This window comes from Lacerta agilis, chromosome 11 (assembly GCF_009819535.1).
Source record: "Lacerta agilis isolate rLacAgi1 chromosome 11, rLacAgi1.pri, whole genome shotgun sequence".
NCBI lineage: Eukaryota > Metazoa > Chordata > Lepidosauria > Squamata > Lacertidae > Lacerta > Lacerta agilis.
In genome coordinates, this window is record NC_046322.1 from 17623879 (window position 1) to 17648440 (window position 24562).

Sequence of the window (24562 nt, forward strand, 5' to 3'; positions counted from 1 at the left end):
CACGGTTTTATCTACAAAATGGCCAAGAGGCTTTATGTTTTAAATGTTAGCACCTGTACTTAAATGCAAATGCTATTATAGAGTCATAGTGAAGTCAATACATTCTCTTCCCATACCAGCCTGCCTGCTCCCTGCTGCTACCTTATATATTGCTTGTGATTGTACTGGCTTATTAATGGAAGAGCAGAATAGTTTCCCAATACAAAAAAACCCAAGCAATATGCATTTATTAATTTATTTGTTCATAATATTTGTACACTACCATTTGACTAAGTTCTATGTGCAGTTTATGGAAACATTAAAAATGTATAGCTACAATTCAAAACTTTACACAACAAAACTTTAAAAGCAATTATAAAAATTCCAACTGCAAATTCTAAAATCAGCTCATGCACAGAAGCTAAAACAAACATAAAACCAGCAACTGGGAAACTTGGTGCAAAGATGTAACGCACCAGAGAGATGTACTCAGTACAATTTTTTAAAACCTATGAAAACAAGAAGGGTCTTGACCTGGTGCTTAAAAGAAAGAAAAAAAAAAACTGGTGTTGGGGAAGCCACTCTGCTGAGGCAGTCAATAAATAGGGTGCCATCCTGAGAAAGGTCATATTCCTTGTAACCACCCATCTTGCTCAATTATTCGGGGGAATCTCAAGAAGGGCATCCTTGTCCTCTTTTCCCAAGAGAGTTAATTCAATTCAGGGAATTTCCTTTTCTAATTCAAAACACACAAAGGCCAGGTAATTCAAAACTGCAACTGGGGGAAAAAACAGAAATGCAAGCACCTTTTCAGGAAATGTGCCACATTTCTTAGCAACTGATGGTAAAAAACAAAAAGCACAGAATGAAAGATTTCACCTTTGAAAACGCACACACAGCAAATAGAAGCCAGTGTGATGTAGTGGTTAGAGTGTCGGGCTAAGACCTAGGAGACTGAGGTACAGCCGTACCTTGGGTCTGAAACACCTTGGCTCCCAAACAAATTGGCTCCCGAACAATCGAAACCCGGAAGTGAGTGTTCCAGTTTTCAAACTTTCTTTTGGAACCCAAACATCCGACACAGGTTCTGCGGCTTCCAATTGACTGCAGGAGCTTCCTGCAGCCAGTCAGAAGCAACGCTTTGGTTTCTGAACGTTTTGAAAGTTGAACGGACTTCCGGAACGGATTCCGTTCGACTTCCAAGGAACAACTGTACCCCACAATTTACACGTGTCAATAACCCCCAGAAGCAGTTGCAGGAGGAAAAGTAAGTTGCCAAGGCAGAACGGAACCGCCCTCCTTTAGTAAATATGAATACCTGTTCCACTGTTCATCTTTGTTGAACTTTACGCTGATATTTGGCCACTGCAAAATAGATAGAGAGTTTTGTAAGACTTGTATACCACTTCCTTTTATTTCAATGTAATCCTCAGGTGTTAATTAGGGAGCCATTTAACGGCTTACCTTAAGTATGGTCCCTATCAGATTCCAATTCCACTCAAGATTCTCTTTGTGATGAAGAACTTGGCTGTCTCTTAGGTTAATTAACAGTGCTTCATCTGTATCCTTGAATAACAGAAGGAAGAAGAGAAATTAAAGTTCAAACTGCTGCAAACACTTGCATCAACATTAGAAAGTAATGTACAAATTTGCAGATTAAAATATATTGAACTGTAGAGAGACCACCATTTTCTCTCTCTCTCTGCACTCAGAAGCCATGTCAGATTTCTAGAGCAACAGTTTCCCCACCCTATCCCCCAACGAAAGGTTTTCATTTAAACTCGTAATTCCTAGCAACTCTTATTTTTGAAATTCAGCTTAAATCAATAAAGATTATTTGCTGTTTACAAAAAAAGAAAGGAAAGGAAAGGAAAATCACAGACAATGCAGTAAAATAGCTACCTTTAGAATAAAAATGTCTTTCTGCACACGATACTGATCCCTTCGCTGATGTGTTGACATGGCTTTCTGAACAATGTGATCTAGATGAAGGCTATAAGGTTTCGGTCCTCGTTTCTTCATTTCATGAAAGCGTTTTAGACAATTTAGTGCAGCGCTGGCCCGTCTGCCAAAGGGGAAAGTTGACAGTCAAAATTTTCTATAAGATTACTGCCTTTAGCAAGGATCTGAAAGGATGTGAAATATAGTCAAACTGCATTTCCTAGGGATCTTTGCACTAGAAGATGGCTTTGAAGTCTAACAATGGCCTGAACAACACAGGAAGAATGGTGGGGAGGCATCCAGGAGCCATTATTCTCCTGGTTGCATGACCAAGCCTCAAACTTGGACAGAGATGACCTTTTACAAAAACTAATCTGAGGCAGATATAAACTGAGCCTAAATTTGTTCCTTTTAGGAGCACTCCCAATTTTAAATTAAGACAGGAAAACATTCCTCTTCACTACTTTAAACGGCTACTGTAAAAGTTTATCACAGGCATTCTGGAGCAAACCACAACTCACTCATTAAAGCGTTATCACTCCATTTCTGGGTTCGTGATCACAGGCTTTAAGAAGAGGGCAAATTTAGAATTTGAACCTGACTAGAGATAACTTAGAACCATGAAAACCACTGAGAGGTTTGCTACTGATTTGAGCGAGATGCAACCTTTATTTCAATGGGGAAAAATAGTTGAAATCAGGGGGAACACCAGATTATTAACTGGATTAAATAGTGATTACACTCTGAACATTCTGCTACAAACAGATTTGGGATTTCACCCCACACCCCAAGGAATATGATAAAATGAGCTTCCTCTTGCAATCTGTATTTTACAAGAAGTTACCAGATACTGTCAGAATAACAATTCATTCAATTGTTCTTTATACAATTGTTCCATATACAGTTATATTTTGGTACAGATTGATTAGGCCAAGGTTTAAAGTGATTTTATGTAACTGTGTCAGATAGCAGCAGTTCTTTATTGTATTGATGAAGAAAATGTTTTTAAAAATTCGGTCAACTGGGGAAACATTTAGATCAATTACATAAACAATGCAATAGATTCCTAGTAGGTATTTTCTCAGAACATTATGTATTTGAATGGGAAAAACTTATGAAGATGTAAATGAGTGGAAAAGATTATAAAAACACAAGATTAAATAGTCTTGAATATATCAAAACCTCCCTTACACTATGAATCACAATTCTTCTCCCTCTATATATTCTTTTTTTAAAAAAGGAAATAAAGATACCAAAAGGCTTATGAATTTACTGAACCAGTGCTGCTGGCATAATCACTCATTGCATGAATGGTAGGGTGTCCAATAAAATTTGTGAATGGCTTGTAATTCTGTCAGGTACAGGACGTTGCTTCACAAAACATATTATAAATTGTACTGAGTTTCTGAGGACTTGCACATAAAGTCCAAACAGAAATATTAACAAATGGTAACTTCAGAACAAGAAAACTAGAAAGTCGTGTTTATTGTTTTCATTTTAAACAAGTACAATCTGTCTTAATCAAGAGCTGTTTTGGCAAGACAAATATTCAGGTTTTACAGGAAACAAAATCCCTGAGTGAATTTGTCAGCTAGTAATTTTGGGTACAATCCTAATTTAGAAATCAATGGTAGAGCTCCTCTAATGATACAGGCATTGCAGCCTGAATTCCCGAATTCTTCAGATATCTACTAAATGTTGATTTTTCTGGGAAACCTGACAAACATCATTTGTTTCCAAGCCTAAGTCAACACACTTGGTAAGGAAGACCATGGGTCGAATCCAAAACTGCCCATACACAAGGAATGGACTTTCTCTTGTGCAACAAAACTCCCCTTTCCTCTTCTTTTCAGCAACCTATATGTTCCCTCAAATCTGCTCCGCGACAGAAGTCTGTGCATATAACACTGGGCACCAATCACTGGCCCAGAGAGGATGTCATGGAAAGCTAAACCATGCCTTATTGCAAATGAACAAATGTGTAGGATTCCAAAGTGTAGATTATGGCTGCAGTGCTTCCCCCAACATAAGCATTACATCCAAACGTGGGCTTGTGGACTGTCTCCCCTGTACCACAATCAGTAAACCACGGACGAACCCTGGGGTTGTATTCAACTAACTTTTACTTAGACCCACTGAAATGAATGGACCTAAACTGACCATGCCATTACTTTCAACACACCTACTTTGAATTAATTTAATACTACCCTGATTATAGCTTGTGCACCAAACCATCTAGGCAAACTAAGACCTGGGGGCTGGATCTGGCTCAATCATCTTCTAAATCTGGCCCATGGATGGTCCAGGAATCTCTGGGTTATTTGTGGGGCCTGCCTGGTGTTTTCATATGAGTAGAATATGTGCTTTTATTTAAAATGCATCTCTGGGTTATTTGAGGGGCATAGGAATTTGTTCATTCTCCCCCCCGCAAAAAATAGTCTGGCCCCCCACAAGGTCTGAGGGACAGTGGACTGGCCCCCTGCTGAAAAAGTCTGCTGGCCCCTGGCTTAGCCCTGGATAGCACAGCAGCAGCAAACTGGGGGAGGAGGTCAGTGGCTGCAATCTTCACTCCAGGAACCTAAATGGCTTGGCTTTGCATTATATGTAAACTAGGTCAGTGAGATTAATTATCTGTAATACAGAAAACACAGGGTGAAGAAAAATTCTTAATTTCCCCACTGTATGGAAGGTGGACTATATGCACATATGATGTACATACTAGATATCTTAGTTTATTAGCCACCCCCCCCCCGAAACTTGTGTCCTTGTTTTCATGGCTTTTGTTTCTTCCTGCTCTTCATCCTGCTTCTGCTGTTTTTTATCCTGAAAGCCTTTCAGACATGGTACCCATTTATAAATTATTTTGCTATCATGCCCACTGCTATGTATTCTTTGGATAACATGGCTGTCAGGGAACCATCAGACCCCAGCAAGGTGGTGGAAGGGCTCTGCGAGGCTGAAGGTTCCCAACACCACCGGAGCAGCAGGGAGACATCCTGCGGGAGCGACAGGCAGGAAGAGAGCGCCGTGGGGAAGGGGCTGTGGAATGCTCCAGGTTCCCAACACCGACCAAGTGGTTCAGTGGAGGAGGGGGCAACGGCAGTTCCGTCGCCCCAATTACGTAGAGGGATGAAACACAGGGATAAGAGGAGGAGACTTGGGGAGCCCAAGTTCTTTTGTTGGGGGCGCTCTTGAAAAGCACCACTTCCGGGATCTGAGAGTGACTAAGACGCTCACGGACTTTTGAGCACTGCAGTGTATATAGTTATACAATAAATCCTGTAAATAAGAGGATCCGGAGTCAGGACTCTTTACTCGTGAGAAGTCACTACAGAAACCTTACAATGGCTTTTAATTTCAAATATATAAAATCATTAAAGCCACCCATTTAGATAAGCTGAAAGAAGTGGTGCAGCTATACTGAACTGGATATGCCAATTTAGGGTAACTTCAGCAGGTTACTAAAATGTATGCTTACTGTCTCTTCTCCTTTGCGATGTCAAAAGAAGCTGCCATATTCATTAAAGTTGGTAAGCAGTGTAAGTGATGGCTATGACAATGAGGAAGAATGGTGTTTGCCTGAAAAAGAGAAGAAACATCACTGATTTTGATTTTCAGATACAACCCACATCCCACCTAATGAAAACCTATTTAACTTGAATGGTATACAAACAGCATTGCTAAAAGGAAATCACTTTTCCCTTCTCTTTCCACTTCAGATACAATACAGATTTATTTATTTATTTAAAAAGTAAATACTGAATTTGACAACAACTGTAGAAAAAGCATTTGCTAACTGCTTGTATATGTTACAGGCTTAGACAAGATTTCTAACAATTCTCTTGGAAAACACACTTCCTTCCTTGAGATATTATCCGTTAGCAAACCACATTAAAGGAACCAACAAGCATTGATTACATTTCATGAATCTAATGAAGTTGAATGAAGCCCATGAAAGCTTATGCTATAATAAACATAAATCCTTAGAGTCTTGCTTTTGCTGCAAAAGACTAAGACAGCTGCTTCTCTGGAGCAGTATTTTTCAACCACTGTTCCGCGGCACACTAGTGTGCCGCGAGATGTTGCCTGGTGTGCCGTGGGAAAAATTGAAAAACTCAAGAGAATTACTTTATATATAGTCAATATAGGCACAGAGTTAAATTTTTTAACATTTTCTAATGGTGGTGTGCCTCGTGATTTTTTTTCATGAAACAAGTGTGCCTTTGCCCAAAAAAGGTTGAAAAACACTGCTCTGGAGAATGACTTTTATAGCTGGGGCTCTTAATTCTAAAAGTACAAAATTAACAACCTGCAGAAATAATGAATGATGAACACAGAGCTTGTAAACCAATATGAGAGCTGACTGTGCATGTGTCTGTACCAGGGTCTACACGAGAGTAGGACAATCCTAACACAACCAAGATGATCAAGGGTCTGAAAACCAAGTCTTATGAGGAACAGTGGAGGGAGTTGGATATGTTTAGCCTGTTAAAGAGGAGACTTAGAGGAGATATGATAGTCATCTTCAAATATCCAAAGGGCTGTCACATAGAGGATAGAGCAAGCTTGTTTTCTTCTGCTCTGGAGGATAGGACCCAAAACAATGGATTCAAGTTAAAAGAAAGGAGATGAAATAATTTTCTCACAGTAAGAGCTTGTTGACAGTGGAACAAACTCCCATGATAAGCAGTGGACTCTCCTTCATTGGAGGTTTTTAAGCAAAGGTTGGATGATCATCTGTCATGTATGATCTAGTTGATATTCCTGCATTTAAGTGGGTTGGACTAGATGACCCTTGGGGTACCTTCCAACTCTACAATCCTATGACCTTTTTATAACCTACTGCATCTTTTACTGGGGCAAGGACACACTTCCAGGGAACCAGATAATTCTTTGTATTGGATAATTATACCTTCTTCCTTAAGTAAAATATTCCTTTTAAGATTATTGTTTTCTTCCATCCTTGGAAGATTCCCAAAGTAAAGAATTTAACCATCAGTACATGAAACAAAGTCTTCCTTACCATATGCAAAAGTTCCCCAAGTAAGATTGTTGCTCTGACGGATACATGGTCATCGCTGCTTGTGATTACTTCAACTAGACCCTGGAGTAAGTAAGAAGTGAAACTCTACTGTAACCATCTCACTGTTCTGCTTTGCCCAGAACCTACTACAATAGAGTTAACTAATTGTCATTTAAATGAAAGTCTGAACGTACTTCTAAGAGTCCATTTCTAATGAAAGCAGAGAGAACCAGTGCCAAGTAGTTGTCCATGAGGTCAGGCCTAGATAAATGTGCACAAGAAAATTGAGATCAGCTTCATGCTCTCTTTCATATTATCTAAGTGAAGCAGGCAGAAATGGCATTAATGCTTTTGATAACACAATACCTTGATCTGGCTCGGTGAGGTAATATAACTTTAGCTTCTGCAGCTACAAAACCATCAGAAAGTCTCCAACTATCTTGAAACCTGCTTGGATCTACAAGAAAGCCATGGAGTGAAAATTCTGAGTTTAATTAACAAGAGCAATGGAGTATGTCAGTACCATAATCCCTAGTCACCTTTCATTTTGATTTGGTATTATTATTTAGCTCATCTCCTGCTTGTTCCTCTTGATTTCTTTGCTAGCGTGTGTGCTTTATAGCTACATAAATACACATAAGTTCCCATTTAGTTAATCACATAATAAATAGTATCATGTTTAAATTACAGTAGGCACTAATGGTCACACATTTATCTCAGAAAGTCATACAATCATGATAAATGCCCAAGTCAGTGAGTGACAATGAAAGTACACAAAGTGGACCTATTCTAAAGGCAAGTAAAATGTACTCCCCCCCCCCCGACTTTAATAAAACTTTGCATGTTTCAGAACCACAGAATTGGAAGGAACCTCAAAGATTCTCTGTTAATGCAACATCCCTGATAAGAGACCATTTAGTATCTGCTTAATATGCCCATGTATATGAGGGATGCTGTGGAATTCTTACATCCCTTCTAACCCTGCGCCCTTTCCATTTTTCCCCCTTTAATTTTACCACGCGCGAAAAGCTGGATGTGCACAAGTTGCAGGCTTACTGCATAGGAACCACCTTATAATAGCCATTCTTGTACAAATGCAAGAAAACTGAAACCGTATGTTTATGTACGCAAGTCATGTTGAAACCTTTTTTATTTATGTTTAACAAATTAGTTTCATTACACCACATGCCTCATGCTTGGCTACATTAGGGGTAAGTACCGTATTCAGATAAATAGCATCTGTGGTGGCGGCAGGAATAAAGGGGGTTTAGTGAAATACCCAGAAAAAGCCCAGCTCTTAGCAGCATATCCTCATAAGAGTGGAAAGGTGGTACAGGGAAGTGTGGGGACTGCCTGAGCATATCAGAGCAAAAGGGGGGAGAGAGGCATGACACATTCAGCCTTGTTGCAAAACAAAATCTTAGCATCTGTCTGCACCACTGCCCCCTTGCCACCTCTTATTTAACTTTGTTATACTATTGTTTATGCTCCTATTTTTCTCTGCTGTTTGCACATCTGCAGTTCATATGTGCAAGTGAACACTGCAGGAATCATTAATGGAGAGGGGGAAAGGGACACCATGAAGGCCAAGCAGCAGATGAATTAATCAGTAAAGCACTTCAAGCTGCTACTTGGCTTTATGGCATTCCTTTTTCCCTTGTTTGCCAGCTACCACCGAATTGTTCATGTGTACACATGACCTGCAGATGCACAAAAAGCAACAACAGAACAGTCACAATGTAAGAGAAGCCTATTGGTGTCGAGGAGATAGCCAGGCTGATAAAGCATACTTGCAGGGATGAATCATGAGAAACCTTCCAAGGAAGTTAAACCCTCTTTAACTTTAAATTTAAATTTTCTGATAACTAAACCTGGAAGTGGAATCTTCGTTGATAAGAGGGAATCCACAATATGCTATGAATGACATCTATATGAAGCTGTCAGTAGACGATCTGGAGCAGAGGGTCATCAATATGCTGGTGACACACAGCTCTATTTCTCCACAACACCTGCGTGAGCAGTAGTTGTTTAAGCCCAGAACCAGTGCCTGAATGCAATTGTGGACTGGCTGAGGGGCAATAAACTGGGTGAGAGTCATGGGAAGTTGGAGGCTCTTGTGAGTAGGGTTGTTCCGTAAGATAGGTCAACTGCCTGTTCTGAATGGAGGTGTACTCCCTCTGAAGGAGCAGGTACCCAGCCTGGGGGTACACCTGGATACACCTTTATCATTAGACATCCAAGTGATATATGTGTTTACGAGTGTCTTTTACAAGCTTCATCTGGCATGCCAGCTATGACTATATATGGATTGGGATAGCCTGGCCAATGATGTGGCAAACTTGAGGCTGGATTACTGCAATGTGCTCTATGTGGGGCTGCTCGTGGGTCTGGTCCAAAAGCTCCAGAAGGTGAGGAATGCAGCAGCTAGACTGCTGGTGGGGGCAGCTCTCTGACAGCATGCAGCAACTCTGCTAAAACTAGTAGCACATGGCAGCCTGTGCAACTGTTTAAGGTTGTGTTGACTGAACAACCTGGATCCCAGATACTTTTAAGGACTACCTGAGCACATATAACCCAGCTCCATCACTGAGATCATCTGGATTAGCACTGCCTTTTATCTGGAAGAGCATGGGGGTGTTTCAGAAGCCATTCAGGCTTCAACTATAAGTTAAGCATTTAGTGTTGCCGGTCCCATGCTGAGAAAGAGTATTCCATCAGAGATTTGGCAGGAATCCTTGTTGCCAAGTGGCAGACATAGTTTTGCTGCTTAGACAGAGAAGAATCTTCTGTTACTGCAATTCTACAGTAAGGTACTCATGACTAAGTCTGGCAATGAACTGCAGGACTCAAGTATGCAGAAGCCATTACAGGAATGGACTTGATAAGCTTTCCCAATGAAGAGCAACATGTAAGTTCAATACTAACCTACACTGAGAAGTGCTTCTATAAATTCTTCTGTCACGATAGGAAGAGGAAGGCGAAATATATCATAAAGAACTTCAAGCAGTCCTCGCTATAAACATAAAAAGGAATAGAATTTTAAAAACCAGTAGAAATTTAATGAATTTGCACTGGAGTGCAAAGGGTGACTTTTGCTGATACCATTTTCCCCTACAGCTGTCCACTCCTCTTCCCATAGTGGCACAGAGGGCACAGAAGGTATAAGCAAAATAGTCTTCCACAGCATGAGTTGCATTCAACAGTTTGTCACATCCTACATACACATCCTAAGCTTCTGCGTTTTAGAAGCATGACCATAATAAAGTAACATTGCTCATTCATACAGTTTTAGCATTTAATATCCTGTAGTGAGCAATAAGGCTTGTTGCAAGTCACAGATGCCTAGTGAACACATTACAAATAATATGAGATGACCCGGGATATATATAGATTCACTCTTTACTCTTCCAGCTGTTATTCCAACAGTATAAAAAACCCTCTCTCAACTCATTTTGTTTGTTAGCTCTCTTGCTCTAGAACCTATCTTGTGTACTCATTTCATGATTATTTGGGTGAGATGATGCTTCAGGGAGATCTGACCCATAGTCAGCAGTCACTCTCTTTGTGTCAGAGACCCTACCCTCTCTGCTCCAACACTGTAGCTTCAGGCAGCCAAGAAGGATTAATCCCGACTCTCCTGCCCTTATTTCCAAGCGACTGTCTTTCTCAACTTACAGCTTCCCAACTCTGCTCATTCTTGAGAGAGGTTTTGTAGCCTCTGAGGACTGCAATGGAGCATTAGTAGTTTTGTGGCACTTCCAACCACAGTTACTTCCAGCTGTCAGTCATGCCGTGGAGCCAGAGGGCCAATGTGCGCACAACCTCCAATAATACAGATATATACACACAGAGCGATTTCTGAGAAAACAGAATTTGTACATCTGTCTACATGAGAAGAGCAAACATACAAGTCTTCGGAATCCTTCTTGTAGAAGTTAAACACATACCCTTATTTCCATATTAGGTATACACAGCACTCCAATGAGAGACTGGATCCCGGAATTTCCAGGCTTGCATAAACTAATAATGCCTAAAAACAAAACAAAATGCATAATTACATGATGGCAAACTAATGTGCAAACACCCAGTGGGAAACTTCTGCCACAGGCTGAACAACAGACAGTTGATCTAAAAATAACACAGCATAAACTTCACAGGATTTCTAGGACCATGAGCAAAATGTGTTTCTTTTATCATGGAATCATTATCATAATATAGAGAGCAACAGATTCGCTTTGCCAGGAAGCAACAAAATAAAAGAAAACAATAATCTTGCCCATAGTGATGCTACCGAAAAATGGAAATCATAGTAGATAATTATTGAAACCTAAGAATCCTGCAGGTTGAGATAAGGAGCTTCTCTACTCAAACACCCTGTTCTCAAGAGTGCAGCCAGATGCTAGCTCCCAAGCAGGGCATGAACAGCCTCCCCTATGGTCAATTCCCAGCCCCTGGTATTCAGAGGTTCACTGCCCCTGAACATGGAAACAACTTTTGGATATCATGGCTAATAGTTGTCGATAGACCTAGAACTTCCATGAATGCACCTAACCGTTTTCCAAAGCCACCTAAGATAATGGAAACAACCACATCTTCTGGCAATGAACTCCACAGCTGTGAGATGAAGTACTTTATAAACCTCCACCACATCTCCCTTTGTTTTGTTTTGTTTTTTTGCCAACGACAAAGCTTTAGCCTCCCATCAGAACTTCTAAAGAAGTTATCTTCTGTGTCCAGACAATTTCAGAGTTGTGTTTGTCAGGAACGAGAGGCTTTTTTAAAGGCTATCTCTGGGTTGTGGAATTCTCTCCCTAGAATTCATCTCACCCCCTCCCAGATGGCTTTGTGTTGCTGTGAAAACCTTCCTGTTAATGTTCTTGCAACAATTTATTTTGTTGTTATTTTATCAGCTACTTTGTCATGTTTTAGTTCTAAAAGATCAACAAGACAGCACTGATTCTGATACTTGTTCTTCCTCGGCAATATTTTTTCACCTGTATATGTTTAGTAATTCTAGCTCCTCCTGGATCTTTTTTACTGCCTTTCAATCCAGTGATAAGGCCAATTTCAGCAGCAAGTTGCATATACTGTCTGCTTCCCCAAATACTGGGTCATGCACTAAAACAGTTGAAACCCCTTTTCCAAACTCCACAGCCTTCTGGGATTAGGCATGTGCTTACCAATGCAGGTGCCTTTTTGTTGCCCTATCTATGAAATGTTCTCTTTGGGGAGGCTTGTCTAGTGCCTACTTGGCCTTTTCAACCCCCCCCCCCCCCCGAGATCTATTTTCATAGGCCTTTTAAATGTTAGCTGAAGTGGTTTTATTGTATCGGCTGTGTTTGTTACTTTTTCTCCCAATTCAGTATTGGTTGATTCAACTTTGCAGTTGCAGCTGTTTTATTTTAAAATTGACTTAAATATGTTTATTTCACTGCAAGCTGCCCTGATAACTTAATTGAGCTCAGGCAGGATGCACATTTTTAAAGCATTAACAGTTAAAAGAGCTCCAATTACCACATTTGATTTTTAAAAAGAAATCTTGGGTATGTGCATTCTGACCAGATAATTAATTCATTTTTAATTTGCCAATCAGTTCTCAAACTTCACCTCTTGCTGCATCTATTTGAAATGGTTGTTCAGAACAACTGCTGCCACCCTCCATAAATGCGGTCCCCGAAAAGCAGATCTCCTGATATTGTCAACCATCCATTTTCACGTGAGGCACACAAGAGTGTGCTTATATACAGTGGTACCTCGGGTTGTGGACACGATCCGTTCCGGGGTGCTGTTCACACCCCGAAAAGTCCGCAACCCGAGCGGCGATATCACGCATGCACAACCTGCGCAGAACTGCCGCGTTCGTAACCCGCGCCGTTCACAACCCGCAGCGAACGCAAGATGAGATACAACTGTGTGTGTGTGTGTGTGTGTGTGTGTGTGTGTACACACACACACACACACTCCAGTAACATATACCTTTTTTCCACACTCCGAGTATGCAAAGGTTGAACCAAGTTCTTACCTGCCCACGATCTAAATGCTGCAACAATTCCCATTTTACTAGCAGACAGCCGTGCTTCTCGGTCCTCCCTGCCATAAAAAACAATTATTAAGAATAAATATCCATGTTAAACTGAGTCGTGTTTATTAAACACTCAAATTGGTATCTCTGATTTGTGAAAATTGTATGGTAAGAATACAATATGGTATGGTATGGTATAGTAAGAATACAATATGAAAATTATGTGTTTCTTCTCCTCCCTCCCATTTTCTCTACTGAGGATTGTCAAAATGAGAATTGCCATGCATGGGACAGATGGCATAATGGTACATGGAGTGCTCAATATCGGAGGGCCAGGGAATAGTATCACTCATGAAAGTGTGCCCTCAAAAGTCAGAGGATGGCTTGCCAAAGCCCTCGTCCAGGATAGAAAGATCAAGTACTTGAATATCAGTGTTATCAAGCAGCAGCTAATGGAGACTGTACTTACTTCTGTTGTCCTTCTGCAGTATCTGGATTGTGCCTGTAGTGAAAGTCTGTGTAGGGTGCTAATATCCGCTGCAGTAAGGAAACAAAAGTTTGGATATATTCCCATTATCACCATACAATCTTTATTATTATCCACTGTTTAAATGTTGAAAAAATACTATCTATTCCAGGGGTAGGCAACCTATGGATAGGTGGGCTGGATGCGGCCCTTTCGCCTTCTCAATCCGGCCCGCGGACAGTCCGGGAATCAGTGTGTTTTTACATGAGTAGAATGTGTGCTTTTATTTAAACTGCATCTCTGGGTTATTTGTGGGGCATAAGAATTCATTCATCCTCCCCCCCAAAAAAAAAAAATAGTCCGGCCCACCACATGGTCTGAGGGACGGTGGACCGGCCAACGGATGAAAAAGGTTGCTGACCCCTGATCTATTCCAACTTAAGTAGTTCTTTCTTAAGTGATATAGAAAATAGAATTTGCTTCTGACCTTAACAAAGATACATCCAGCAAAATTATCTATGAAGCAGAGTAAAGTTAAGACATCCAATTAGAATGACCTATTATTCCTTACCTTTTGAAAAAGAATATATGCAGCATCTTTTTGCCTATTTGCAACTTTTACTTGTTGACAGACCTGGCAGAAAGTACTGCCAATCGAGGGCTTATTTAAGGGTTTGTTTAAAAAGAAAATATGGATAATATAGATCACCGGATTGAGGCAACAACCCAAAGCATGTCTGTTCAGTAAATCCTACTGAATTAAGTGGGGCTTAATCCCAGTTAAGTGGGGTTTGGAATGCAACCTAAGTGTTGATACACTAAGACTGTATAAGAAAATGAAGTTCCTACCTCTAATTCTACATCTGCACGCACATACTGTCGAGTCTTTGGATGATTGAGAAGATGCAAGACGGTCGTTATGAGAGCTTCATTTATACGGCTTAACTGACAGTCAATCACATTTTTCAAAATGGTGCTTAGACCACCTCGAAGTGCAACTACTTCTGGATTCTGAATTGCTGAAAGAAGAAAATGATATTAACTGAACCAATTAACCATATTTCTCATCTAATCTTATTTCTATGTTTATGTTAAGCTTCATATCAAGAAAATGTTAAAATTTTGGCTTAAAACCTTTTTTGTTTAAAGTCAAAATATATTGTAAATTCCTTTTCTTGGATGCTCAGGGAAAAAAAATCATTATTTACCAATTAATGCCAAAATAGGCTTCTAATCCATTTATAAAAGATAGAAACCAATTGTACAACATTATTAAAATACAAAATAATTAAAAACACACCATGCTTAAAGCACACAATAAAACAAACCCATTAAAACACTGAAATATAAATGTCCATAATTAAAATATGCAACAAAGCTATAATACTTTTCAAGTTTCTCACCTAGTTCACAGATAATTGCAATACATGCTCGAACCATCCTGTCCCTCTCCTGAAGGCCGTCATTTCCAACAGCTATTAAGGAATTGGTAACCGAACTAGGAAATAATGAAGCATTCACAGTGATCATCTGCAAAGAAATGCAAAAATAAATGGAGAGATGAGTTTGTCACTGCAGCATTACAGTAGGATTACAGAATAACACTAAGGGTTCTGCTATATGTTTGTATCAAACTCTTTCTCCCACCTGCACATTTGGGCTCAGTATTCTGATCTTTTGCTTCCACATTCTTTTTAAACAGTTTCTTCGACAAATACATAAAGATGGCTATGTACTGTAAAAGGTTAGAAGCCATACTAAGATAAAGGATCTATTGCACGACCATGCAGATTTCTCTTCAGGGCCTTCTGGTTCAATTAAACTAAGGAGTAGCAGATATGCACTCAAGAAGCTGTTTTTAATGCAAGGCTAAATGGTGTTCACCAAGAATGGCCCCTTCTGTAATGAAGTGTTCACAGCAGATAAATTGTGGGGCAAAGCTGGAGACGTAACAGCAGCACATAGCTCATGCATTTTCTTAGAAAAGCAAATAATTCCAGGGTCTCCATACCTCTATGCAGCCATTGTCTTTGAGAAGGATCATGCAGATCCATACTGCCTCCGCATGACATCTGCACAATGGATGTCATGTTTGCATCAGGGCCTCCACACATACAGCACAATGTGCAAAAGCCTAATCCATGTAATTTATACACTACGAAAACAGAATATCAAGATTGCACTCATTAGACCTACATGTGTGGCCTCCTATGCAACCCCATTCAAGTGCATGAATGTCAGGCATCAGCAAGCGCACCAGAAGCGAGTCAGGGCAGGCATGATTCACCACCACACGATGTTTCTCCCCCTCAAATACAACATTGGCCTATGTCTCAGGAATCTCCAATACTTCTCAAAAGTAATGTGGGAGGTCCCCCAAAGGAAAACAAGAACCTTTCGGAGGAAGGTGGAGTAGAATAATACATCACACAAATATAGGTAACTGCCCAAAAAGAGGGAGAGGCTGAGCACTGCATACTCCAATCACTGTTTTCCAACCTTTCTAAATTAGGGAAAGGTTAGTATAAGACAGGCATAGGCAAACTTGGCCCTCCAGATATTTTGGGACTACAACTCCCATCATCCCTAGCTAACAGGACCAGTGGTCAGGGATGATGGGAATTGTAGTCTCAAAACACCTGGACGGCCGAGTTTGCCTATGCCTGGTGTAAGACATAAATATTGGCTTTGCTCTAGCAAAGAAATTTCCAGTTACTATGGAAAATGCTGCAACAGCTACTATGATGCAATGGACTATGTGGCCCTTTATATAATCTAGTTATAGGAACTCATCAAATTTCTTCCTTTCCTACGTATGACAGGATGGGAGGGAGGAATCTGCTTTATTTGCAAGTTGTCTTTCAACAATGAAAGATTTACAATATTTTTGAGGAACTCTTGCTTTGTAAATCATCATCTGATACTATGTAACAGGATGCTCCTTTGGACTATACTTCAAAGGAAAAGCTACACCCTTCTCCCACCAACAAGATAAACTTTCATTTAATTAATTTGTATTTTGTACCATTGCACTAGAAACAGAGTAGCAATCTCTTTCACAAACACAAGAATTCTTGCACTGAAAGCACGAACAAACTTATGCTCATCATGGGTGGCAGGAAAGTACAAACAAGTGACCACTTATTATAGCTTGGGTTCTTTAACAAATCTTGTCTGTATTACACAATTGAAAAATGAAGATTGCTTATTAGTTTATCATTTGGCATGCTAAAACTATAGTAGAAATAAAATCCCATCTTATGAAATACTTTTAAGTGACTTGGCTTATTGCTTCAAACTTACAACTTAATATCTACTGATAAAATACCTGTTAGTAGCTCAATACATTACTGCAGTGATTAAGCGTGAAAAGGAAATCGAATTGACAGTAGTTTTGAATGTAATTATTTTGTCCTCAAATGGCTTGGTCTGAGCACTCCTGACCTCCTTACCTGTATGGGAGAGTGTACAGAGCTATACAACAGTGGGAAGAAGAGGCAGTAAACTGCCCTACTCAAGGGCAGTAAGTAGCTGTTGCATTTGTACACTCTGTTTCTATTTTTACAACCCCGTTTGCAACGCAGTTGCAACACTCCAGCCATTTCACACAATAAAGCAACATGGTGTTTCCAACATGTCCACTGCTTTTTCCATGGTCATACAGAATTTGGTTTTGGGTTATTCAGTGGAAAATTGCACTATACTATTGTTTCCAAACATACCTTCCTGACTAAACGAAGTGCTTGTGTCCTTTCTACTTCATTACTCTGCTGTATGTCAATGCACCTAAAAGCATAAAAATGTGGAGGAAATACTTTAATTAGGGTTCAAGGTGGCAGAATGTAGTGCATCTTAAAATAGCCGTGTATTCCCCAGATATATTCGTTTTTTACTTTAGAACATATAGCGGCAAGGTTCAAGTTCGTGCAAAACAGTCCAGACACTTGCACCGAAGCCCCTCAATTTACTCTCCCTTTTAGTCATTACAATTTTGTGCAACCAGCTAAACCTAATGCAACAATATATTTGAGGCTATCTTTCAATAAAACCAGGCTATGCAATAAATATTTAATGATTAGTCGTGTTTCTCCCATTTCCAATTTCAAAATAAGTTTATTTTGAAAAGTTGTGCATTTGGGATTGTAGCCAACAGTGTCACTCAGTAAAATAATTTTCAGTGGTTCTGTCTTCACCTTAAAGCCCCCTGCCCCTCCTAAACCTGTTCCAGAGCGCTGGGGAGCCCTCCAGAGCAATGCAGGGAGACACAGGAGGCTGCATGGCGGGTGGGGAACTGCTAAATATTTATTCTCTCCTCATTCCATCAAAGAAAGCCTGACCATCATCTGAGTGATGATACAACCCTGCATACAACCCCTTATTGTTTCATGTCACTAAAGCAGTCATCTATGGATATTAAATGTAACAGGTTCCTATCTGCTCAAATGAAAAGGTTCAAAGAGTCATATAAAGGGTGATTCATTATCCAAATCAGGAAAAAAGATTTCAAACACAGTATCAATTTATTATTACCTGGCTATCAAGTAATCCACTTTTAATTTTAACACCTTCTGCAGAATACTGGAGTCTCGGATAAGGTATCGAAGGGCTCGTAGCCCTGCTGCTCGCACCTCTTTTGCTTCATTCAGTAAAGCTAACCGCAAACTAGGATGCAAATGATAAGAAAATCACTCAGGCTTTAAATAATTAAGTGTGTCCCTTTTGCTAAAAACAGACTCCCTCCTCCTTTCTGTGAGACAGGAAGAGATCCATGCTTAAGTACACAGCTATTCATGTTAGACGTTTTAACACCCAAGATGTAAGCAAAACTCTCCACTTCTTCACATTTTCTTCTCGCTGACAACAAAATTAATAATGAAAGCAAGTTAAGACTGCCTGTTTCCATGAAGAGCATGTCCTCATTTTAAATAGTTACACAATTGTGAACACAAAGTTTTCAACAGCTTAGTAATAAGTAATTTTGTTTCCACTTCAAAGCTGGCTGGACGCTCCCACCAATGCCAATTTGTAAAATCCAGCCAACAGTGCAGAGAATATTAAACAATACTTACCATCTCAGCCTGTGATGTCATTATTTGGGCTAGGGTGTGTGGAATGTGTGTGGCCCAATACTTCCTGTTCTGAAGCTTCTTTGGTTAAAAAAAAATCAGTGCTAAAGAGCTTATGCGTCTCAAAGGCTCAGCTGGATGGTCCCGCTTGCACAAACAGAGGCCAATTGTTCACCACTTTCAGGGTTAGGGAGGCTATTCTGATCACACTGCTTAGTGACAGACTGTTTTTGCTTACCTCTGTAGCTATTTCAGGGAATTATCTGCCTTAGGCCCTTTGACTGTGGAATCTATTCTTTCTACGGCTGGCACACATTAACTGGATTTTTAGTTGAGAAGTTCAAAGACAGATAATAGCTCTAGCGATCTGTTAATGTAATGATTCTTTAATACCAATAATTAGATAGGAGGTGCTAGTTTCTCTTGTCAGGATTCATTTGTACTTTTAAATATATATATAATTAAAGGTAGGGTAGGAACCAGATCAAGTCCACTAGCCACATCCCCACCTAAAGTAGAAATTAAATAATTGCTAAAATATTAGGAATTATCACAAGAATTATCACAAGCTGCTGCAATGTCACATCTTGTTTTAAGTATCAGATTAGACTTCAAGTGAATGTCTACAACCCAAAAAGAAGAAAAACAAAATCTGCACTCAGATTTGAAGTAGTGATTGGTAACAGGAAGCTGATCACACAGAAGTGATCCATTACCTTTTGGGTGGTTTAATTGCCTATGGAAGTAATGTAGCACTCTATTTGTTTACAATACAGTCGTACCTTGGTTCTTGAACGGAATCCATTTCGGAAGTTCGCTTGACTTCCAAAATCGTTAAAAACCAAGGTGTGGCTTCCGATTGGCTGCAGGAGCTTCCTGCACTCAATCGGAAGCCATGCCGGATGTTTGGCTTTCTAAAAAAGTTCGCAAACTGGAACACTTACTTCCGGGTTTGCGGTGTTCAGGAGCCAAAATGTTCGAGTCACAAGGCATTCAAGAACCAAGGTAAGACTGCCACTTAACTGCTATAGACAACAAGTGCTAAATTATCACTGATTTTAATGTAGCAGGGTTACAGACTTATTCTGTACAAGTTCTACTGAATTTAGCAGTAACTGAGATGTGGACTGCTACCCATGCTTATGGTAAAATAAATAACATTTTCTGATTAACAAACTTAGCAGAGAACAATATAGTATGTGAATATCAAGATTCTTCACTGGATAAGAGTTTTTTTTACAGACATTTCCCCCTACCACTACAAAAAAAAACACCTTTCATATTTGTGCTTATAAAATATTAAGCATATTACTTTAACACAATTTCAATGCAATAGTTTTAAGAAATCCTGCAGGTCTTTAGCTAACTATGTAAAATCAGACTTTTCAGTTGATCAATTGCTCACATTTTCTACAGTAGAAAACCTGGCAAACAGCAGCCTGGCTGTGCCATCTGAGACAAGCTACCAGGCCCACACTAAGCATTTCAACAGGTCATCCCTATGACCAAAGACTGGGTAGAAAAAATGCTACTGGGTAGAAGTTAAGGGACAAGAAATGACAAACGGGGCACAGAGCCAAGACCAGTATCTAGACCAGTACCTCCTTCCTCCAACACAAGAACTGATCATGCCTGAGATGTTTCTGGTCTTCAGCTTCTAAAGCTGTATCAGAACCAAGAACTCTGCAATGGATAGAGCACCAGCCACATACTCAGAACAATCTGAATCAAGACCTCAACACTTTGGCCTTCAAAATGCTGTTTAGCTTACAACTGAAACAACAGTCACAGAAACACTGGCTTATCATTCATTAATGGTCCAAATAATGCTCCAAAATAAAAAGAGAGAGACTTACCATATGATGATGTCTTCATAAGTAAAACCTAGCTTTTCTTCAGTATGACCAGCATTACAAAGAAGCTGCAAGTAAAAAATGTGTATGTCAACTGGCAGGGTAAGGAGTTCTGTAACAAGTCAAACACGCTTTTCTCCACAGCTACTCAAATCTCTCCCTGGCTTCCTGGTGTTATAACCAAACTAAGCAATTTTTTTCAAAGTATTGCCGAAAGAGAAAAATGTGTTATCATCTTATTCCCTTTTAGCAAACCTTTTTTTTTTTAAGAAGTACTTTCAATAAAATATGCTGATAATTCAAATGACTGAAATGAACTTCATGACAATAGTTTCACATCTTTGTCCAATCTATTTCTGGGGCACTATTCATTTTGAAGTGCATGGAGCCAACCTCTGCCACTCTCGACATTTACAAAAGTGCAAATTCACTGCTGCCACGTTTGTTTATACCTCTATAAATACAGGCTGGCAAGAGGATAAAGATTGCTTTATATGATTCAGCTGTTAAAAACACAGATAAGCAGGTCACCTTCTAATAGAAAGCCTTCCAGGTAAGTGACAGAATGTCTTAAAGGGATAGAAACTATAAAAGTGAAATGCAAGTGAAAAGCATTTTTTTCAGCTTTGCAAAAAAAGGGTTGGGTTATACACTACTAAACAAACTTTAACTTGCAAGTACTTTTTTAAAAAATGTTTTTCATTGGGGGGGTGGAATGTGTCATCCTACTATAAACACTTGGAAAAGGGGAAGTGGGATGTTGGTTTACAACAGCGGGGGGGGGGGGGACTTCTTCAGCCGAGGGTTGAATTCTATAGTGCCAATGGTGGGCAGGTCAGAGGAAAAAACATGGGCAGAATACCAGATGTTAAGTCTTAACTTTCTATGGTAATCTACATTCCTGCCACATAAAAGTCAGCGGTTTCTACAGACACCCCTCCATCAAGGCAAGCCAGAAGCATTATCACAGTTCAGTGACACATTCCAGCCAGGCAAATGCACTCCTTGAAGGGGGCATAAGACTGAGGAGAATCCCAAGGGTCAAACAGAGGCCAGGAATGCCACCTTCCACCCCCAGGCACAAGGTTCCCCATCTCTATAGTTTACAAACAGTAAATAACCAAAAAGGCAGTACGGTATCTTAAAAACCTATATGGTGAACTCACTGTTACTTATTGACAATACTCAGCATGTACAACACATTCTGAGTAGTTGTTGGAAATACCAAAAATATTACTTTTACTGTAGAGATCTTTTTTATTTTTCTATTTTATTACATTTATACACCACCTTTATATTCCAATGAGCTCAAGGTAGTGCATATGGTTCTCCCTCTCCCCATTTCACATTTCCTCACAGCAACCCTAGGAGGTAGATGAGGCTAAGAGATGGTGACTGGCCCAAAGTCACCCAGTGAGCTTCAGGACTGAGTGGGGATTCGAACCCTGCTCTCCCAGGTGCTAGTCGAACACTCTACTATTTCGCCACACTGATATTGAAGCTACATATTTTAAGTGTGAAAACTTCCAGGATGACACACCTAGCCATGGTTCAAGCTACAGGGCTGAGTCATCGCATAAACAGTGGCTTACAGTTAGAACTATCAGGCGTTACTACTGCTGCTGCCACAGTGAAAAGAAAGAGAAAAGTTATCATTCCTTCTAACTGCACAGTTCCTGATCCTCTGCCAAACAGCAGAATAGCAAAACAGGGCCACCCACAGACAAGGTAACAGGTTTCTTAAAGGACACAGCATGTACACAGATTGTATTTTATTTTATTTTTGCAAATAAAAAACTAAAACACAGCCACAAAAAAAACCTTCCTGATGAAGGTGATTTGTTGTGGCTTCCTTTTTCTGACAACGGGCATCTTTGGGGGGAAAAACTCTGCTTTTAATGTAACTTGCCTCTGGCCATCCATAAATAGAATACAAAAAACAAATGAGGAATTAATGCATCCCTAGCAGCACAAAAGTACATGAAATGACTCCCCCAAACTTCATGAAGAATTAGGGGTGCTCCCCATCTCCTCATGACACTTCACAGCATGGGAATGACCTCCAGCTTTCTGCCATTACGTCCATTTTCCCCCACCCCATGATCCTTTTGGGAGAAAGGTAAGGCAAAGCTGCTTTCCCCAGGAGTCCTTATGAGGCTCTAACTTGTAGAGCCATAATTCTCAAGGCACCATTTGTGCCTTGTTACAGAAGTGCAGGCAGATGGAGAAGGAGGGAACACATGCTTCTCCTTGATTCCTTCTGGAACAACGCTTGCATTTCCCAATGCCATCACTTGTCACAGCCATCCCTGGCCTAGTACCAGGCAAAGAGTCCTCCAAGGATGAACCAGACAACCCATAGGTTGAAGACCATGATGAGCAGGCAGAATCTCCTTGAAGAGCCCTCTGGGTTGGGATCTGCTGGAGAATCCTTGGAGCTGTCAGGGGAGGAAGTGGAACCAAGAGGCTTGAATCCAGACTGAAGAGCAACATCGCCTGCGTTATTGGTCTACTCATGAATAAGTAATCCCCCAAACTTCTTTACCACCAGCAGCTGTTGTTTGGGAGGCCAGAATATATAAGGTATTCCACCTGAACCTCCCAGTTGCTGGAAATACCACAGGTCTCTGTCTCATCGTTCTAGGTCCCCTGTCTTGCTGCCTAACTCCCTGCACTTGACCATCATTTGTTTGGACTGTGTTGGTGTGCACTCTGATGAGAGACTTCTACCTCCTGGGACTGGGACCTAGCCCCTGAAGGCATCTACTAGAATGTGACACCACCTGGTTCCCCATCCCTTTTTCAAAACAAAGTTGGTACATATCCAATATGCCCTGAACTCCTACTGTATGGTAAGCGATAACAAAGTTATTGTAATAATAATATAATAATAATTTATTATTTATACCCTTCCCATCTGGCTGGATTTCCCAGCCACTCTGGGTGGCTCCCAACAGAATATCAAACATAAAAAACTTCCCTAAACAGGGCTGCCTTCAGATGTCTTCTAAAAGTCAGATAGTTGTTTATTTCCTTGACATCTGATGGGAGGGCGTTCCACGGGGTGAGCGCCTCCACTGAGATGGCCCTCTGCCCAGTTCCCTGTAACCTCACTTCTTGCAGCGAGGGAACTGCCAGAAGGCCCTCAGCATTGGACCTCAATGTCCATAATCGTGCATAATTCTGGAGCAGAGGGCTAGTTTAATCTACTGCTACGCTCTCCTTAAACTCTTGAGACGCTTTCAAAAAACTACAGAATCTGTATGAGCTGGGTCAAGGTTTATTACATTCAAGAGTTGCAGTATTTCTCAGCCAGCCCTCACCTCAACTTAGCAGGGTTTGCTATGACTTTTCCCATGACAACTAATTCACATCTTGTTCTAAGTTTCAAAATATATACTCAATATCAACAGTTATTAAAACAGAAAGGGATTGTGTATGCTGTTCTGTTTCAGACAAAGTCTAAGTGGGGAAACTGTGAAAGCACTTCACAAAGCCAATCACCAAGTCTGCATATGCAGTAGTACTAAATGTAATTAAGTTAGAACATGGTTGGTACTTTTCAAAAATGTTTAGGATTCTTGATCAACAGTGACCTAAAAATTGTAAGTTTTCTTGATCAAACAGTTTGCATGTTGCACTAAGTCAAATTATGAGGAGATTAAAAAATAGGGCATATAGAGGCCAGGAACTGCAGTTGGCTATTTTTTAAGAAGTCATCATAGAGGAGGTCTATCAGATACAGCAAAAACTTTCTTGGCAAAGATTATACCACTTCAGGGGCCTGAAAAAAAATGCTTACTACACAAAGGACAACACTAAATTGATTGCTGCTGTTCTTTACTCATTGCCTTCCACATATGCCCAAAGTGGTGTACAAAATAATAAAAAGAGCTAAAACACGGTTGCAAAAACAAAGGGCATTTAAAAACAACACAAAACAGACACCCACGGCAGAGACCTACTCATCTAACTGAGAAAGCTTGGTGGTACAAAATGTCTTCAACTGTTGCTGGAAAGTGCAGGTCGTGGGTGCCTGCCTTATTTCAACAGGAATGCTGTTCCACAGAACAGGGGCAGCCACAATAAAAGCCCTGTTCCAATGTAGAAAAGGAAGAGAACTACAACTATAAGTCAGTTTCATCGATATATGCATGTAAGAAAATTGTGTAGGCTTATGGACTCCGGTTATTAAAAAGCATCAAGGCACAG

At 40.2% G+C, this 24562-nt stretch overlaps 1 protein-coding gene across 3 annotated transcripts in view; it reads right to left on the reverse strand.

Moving 5' to 3' along the window:
• Window positions 1-24562, reverse strand: part of RICTOR (RPTOR independent companion of MTOR complex 2) — a 56617-nt gene that overhangs the window by 19932 nt on the left and 12123 nt on the right. For all 3 annotated transcript variants that reach the window (XM_033164713.1, XM_033164712.1, XM_033164711.1), the window contains exons 4-19: window positions 20354-20418; window positions 17962-18093; window positions 17154-17217; window positions 14835-14961; window positions 14281-14450; window positions 13435-13502; window positions 12966-13033; window positions 10891-10973; window positions 9869-9956; window positions 7310-7400; window positions 7138-7204; window positions 6944-7024; window positions 5399-5499; window positions 1882-2044; window positions 1444-1545; window positions 1298-1344 (exon numbers count right to left, since the gene is read on the reverse strand). In XM_033164713.1, the coding sequence (XP_033020604.1) occupies window positions 1298-1344; window positions 1444-1545; window positions 1882-2044; window positions 5399-5499; window positions 6944-7024; window positions 7138-7204; window positions 7310-7400; window positions 9869-9956; window positions 10891-10973; window positions 12966-13033; window positions 13435-13502; window positions 14281-14450; window positions 14835-14961; window positions 17154-17217; window positions 17962-18093; window positions 20354-20418 (1517 nt within the window). The remainder of the gene's footprint in view (window positions 1-1297; window positions 1345-1443; window positions 1546-1881; window positions 2045-5398; window positions 5500-6943; window positions 7025-7137; window positions 7205-7309; window positions 7401-9868; window positions 9957-10890; window positions 10974-12965; window positions 13034-13434; window positions 13503-14280; window positions 14451-14834; window positions 14962-17153; window positions 17218-17961; window positions 18094-20353; window positions 20419-24562) is intronic.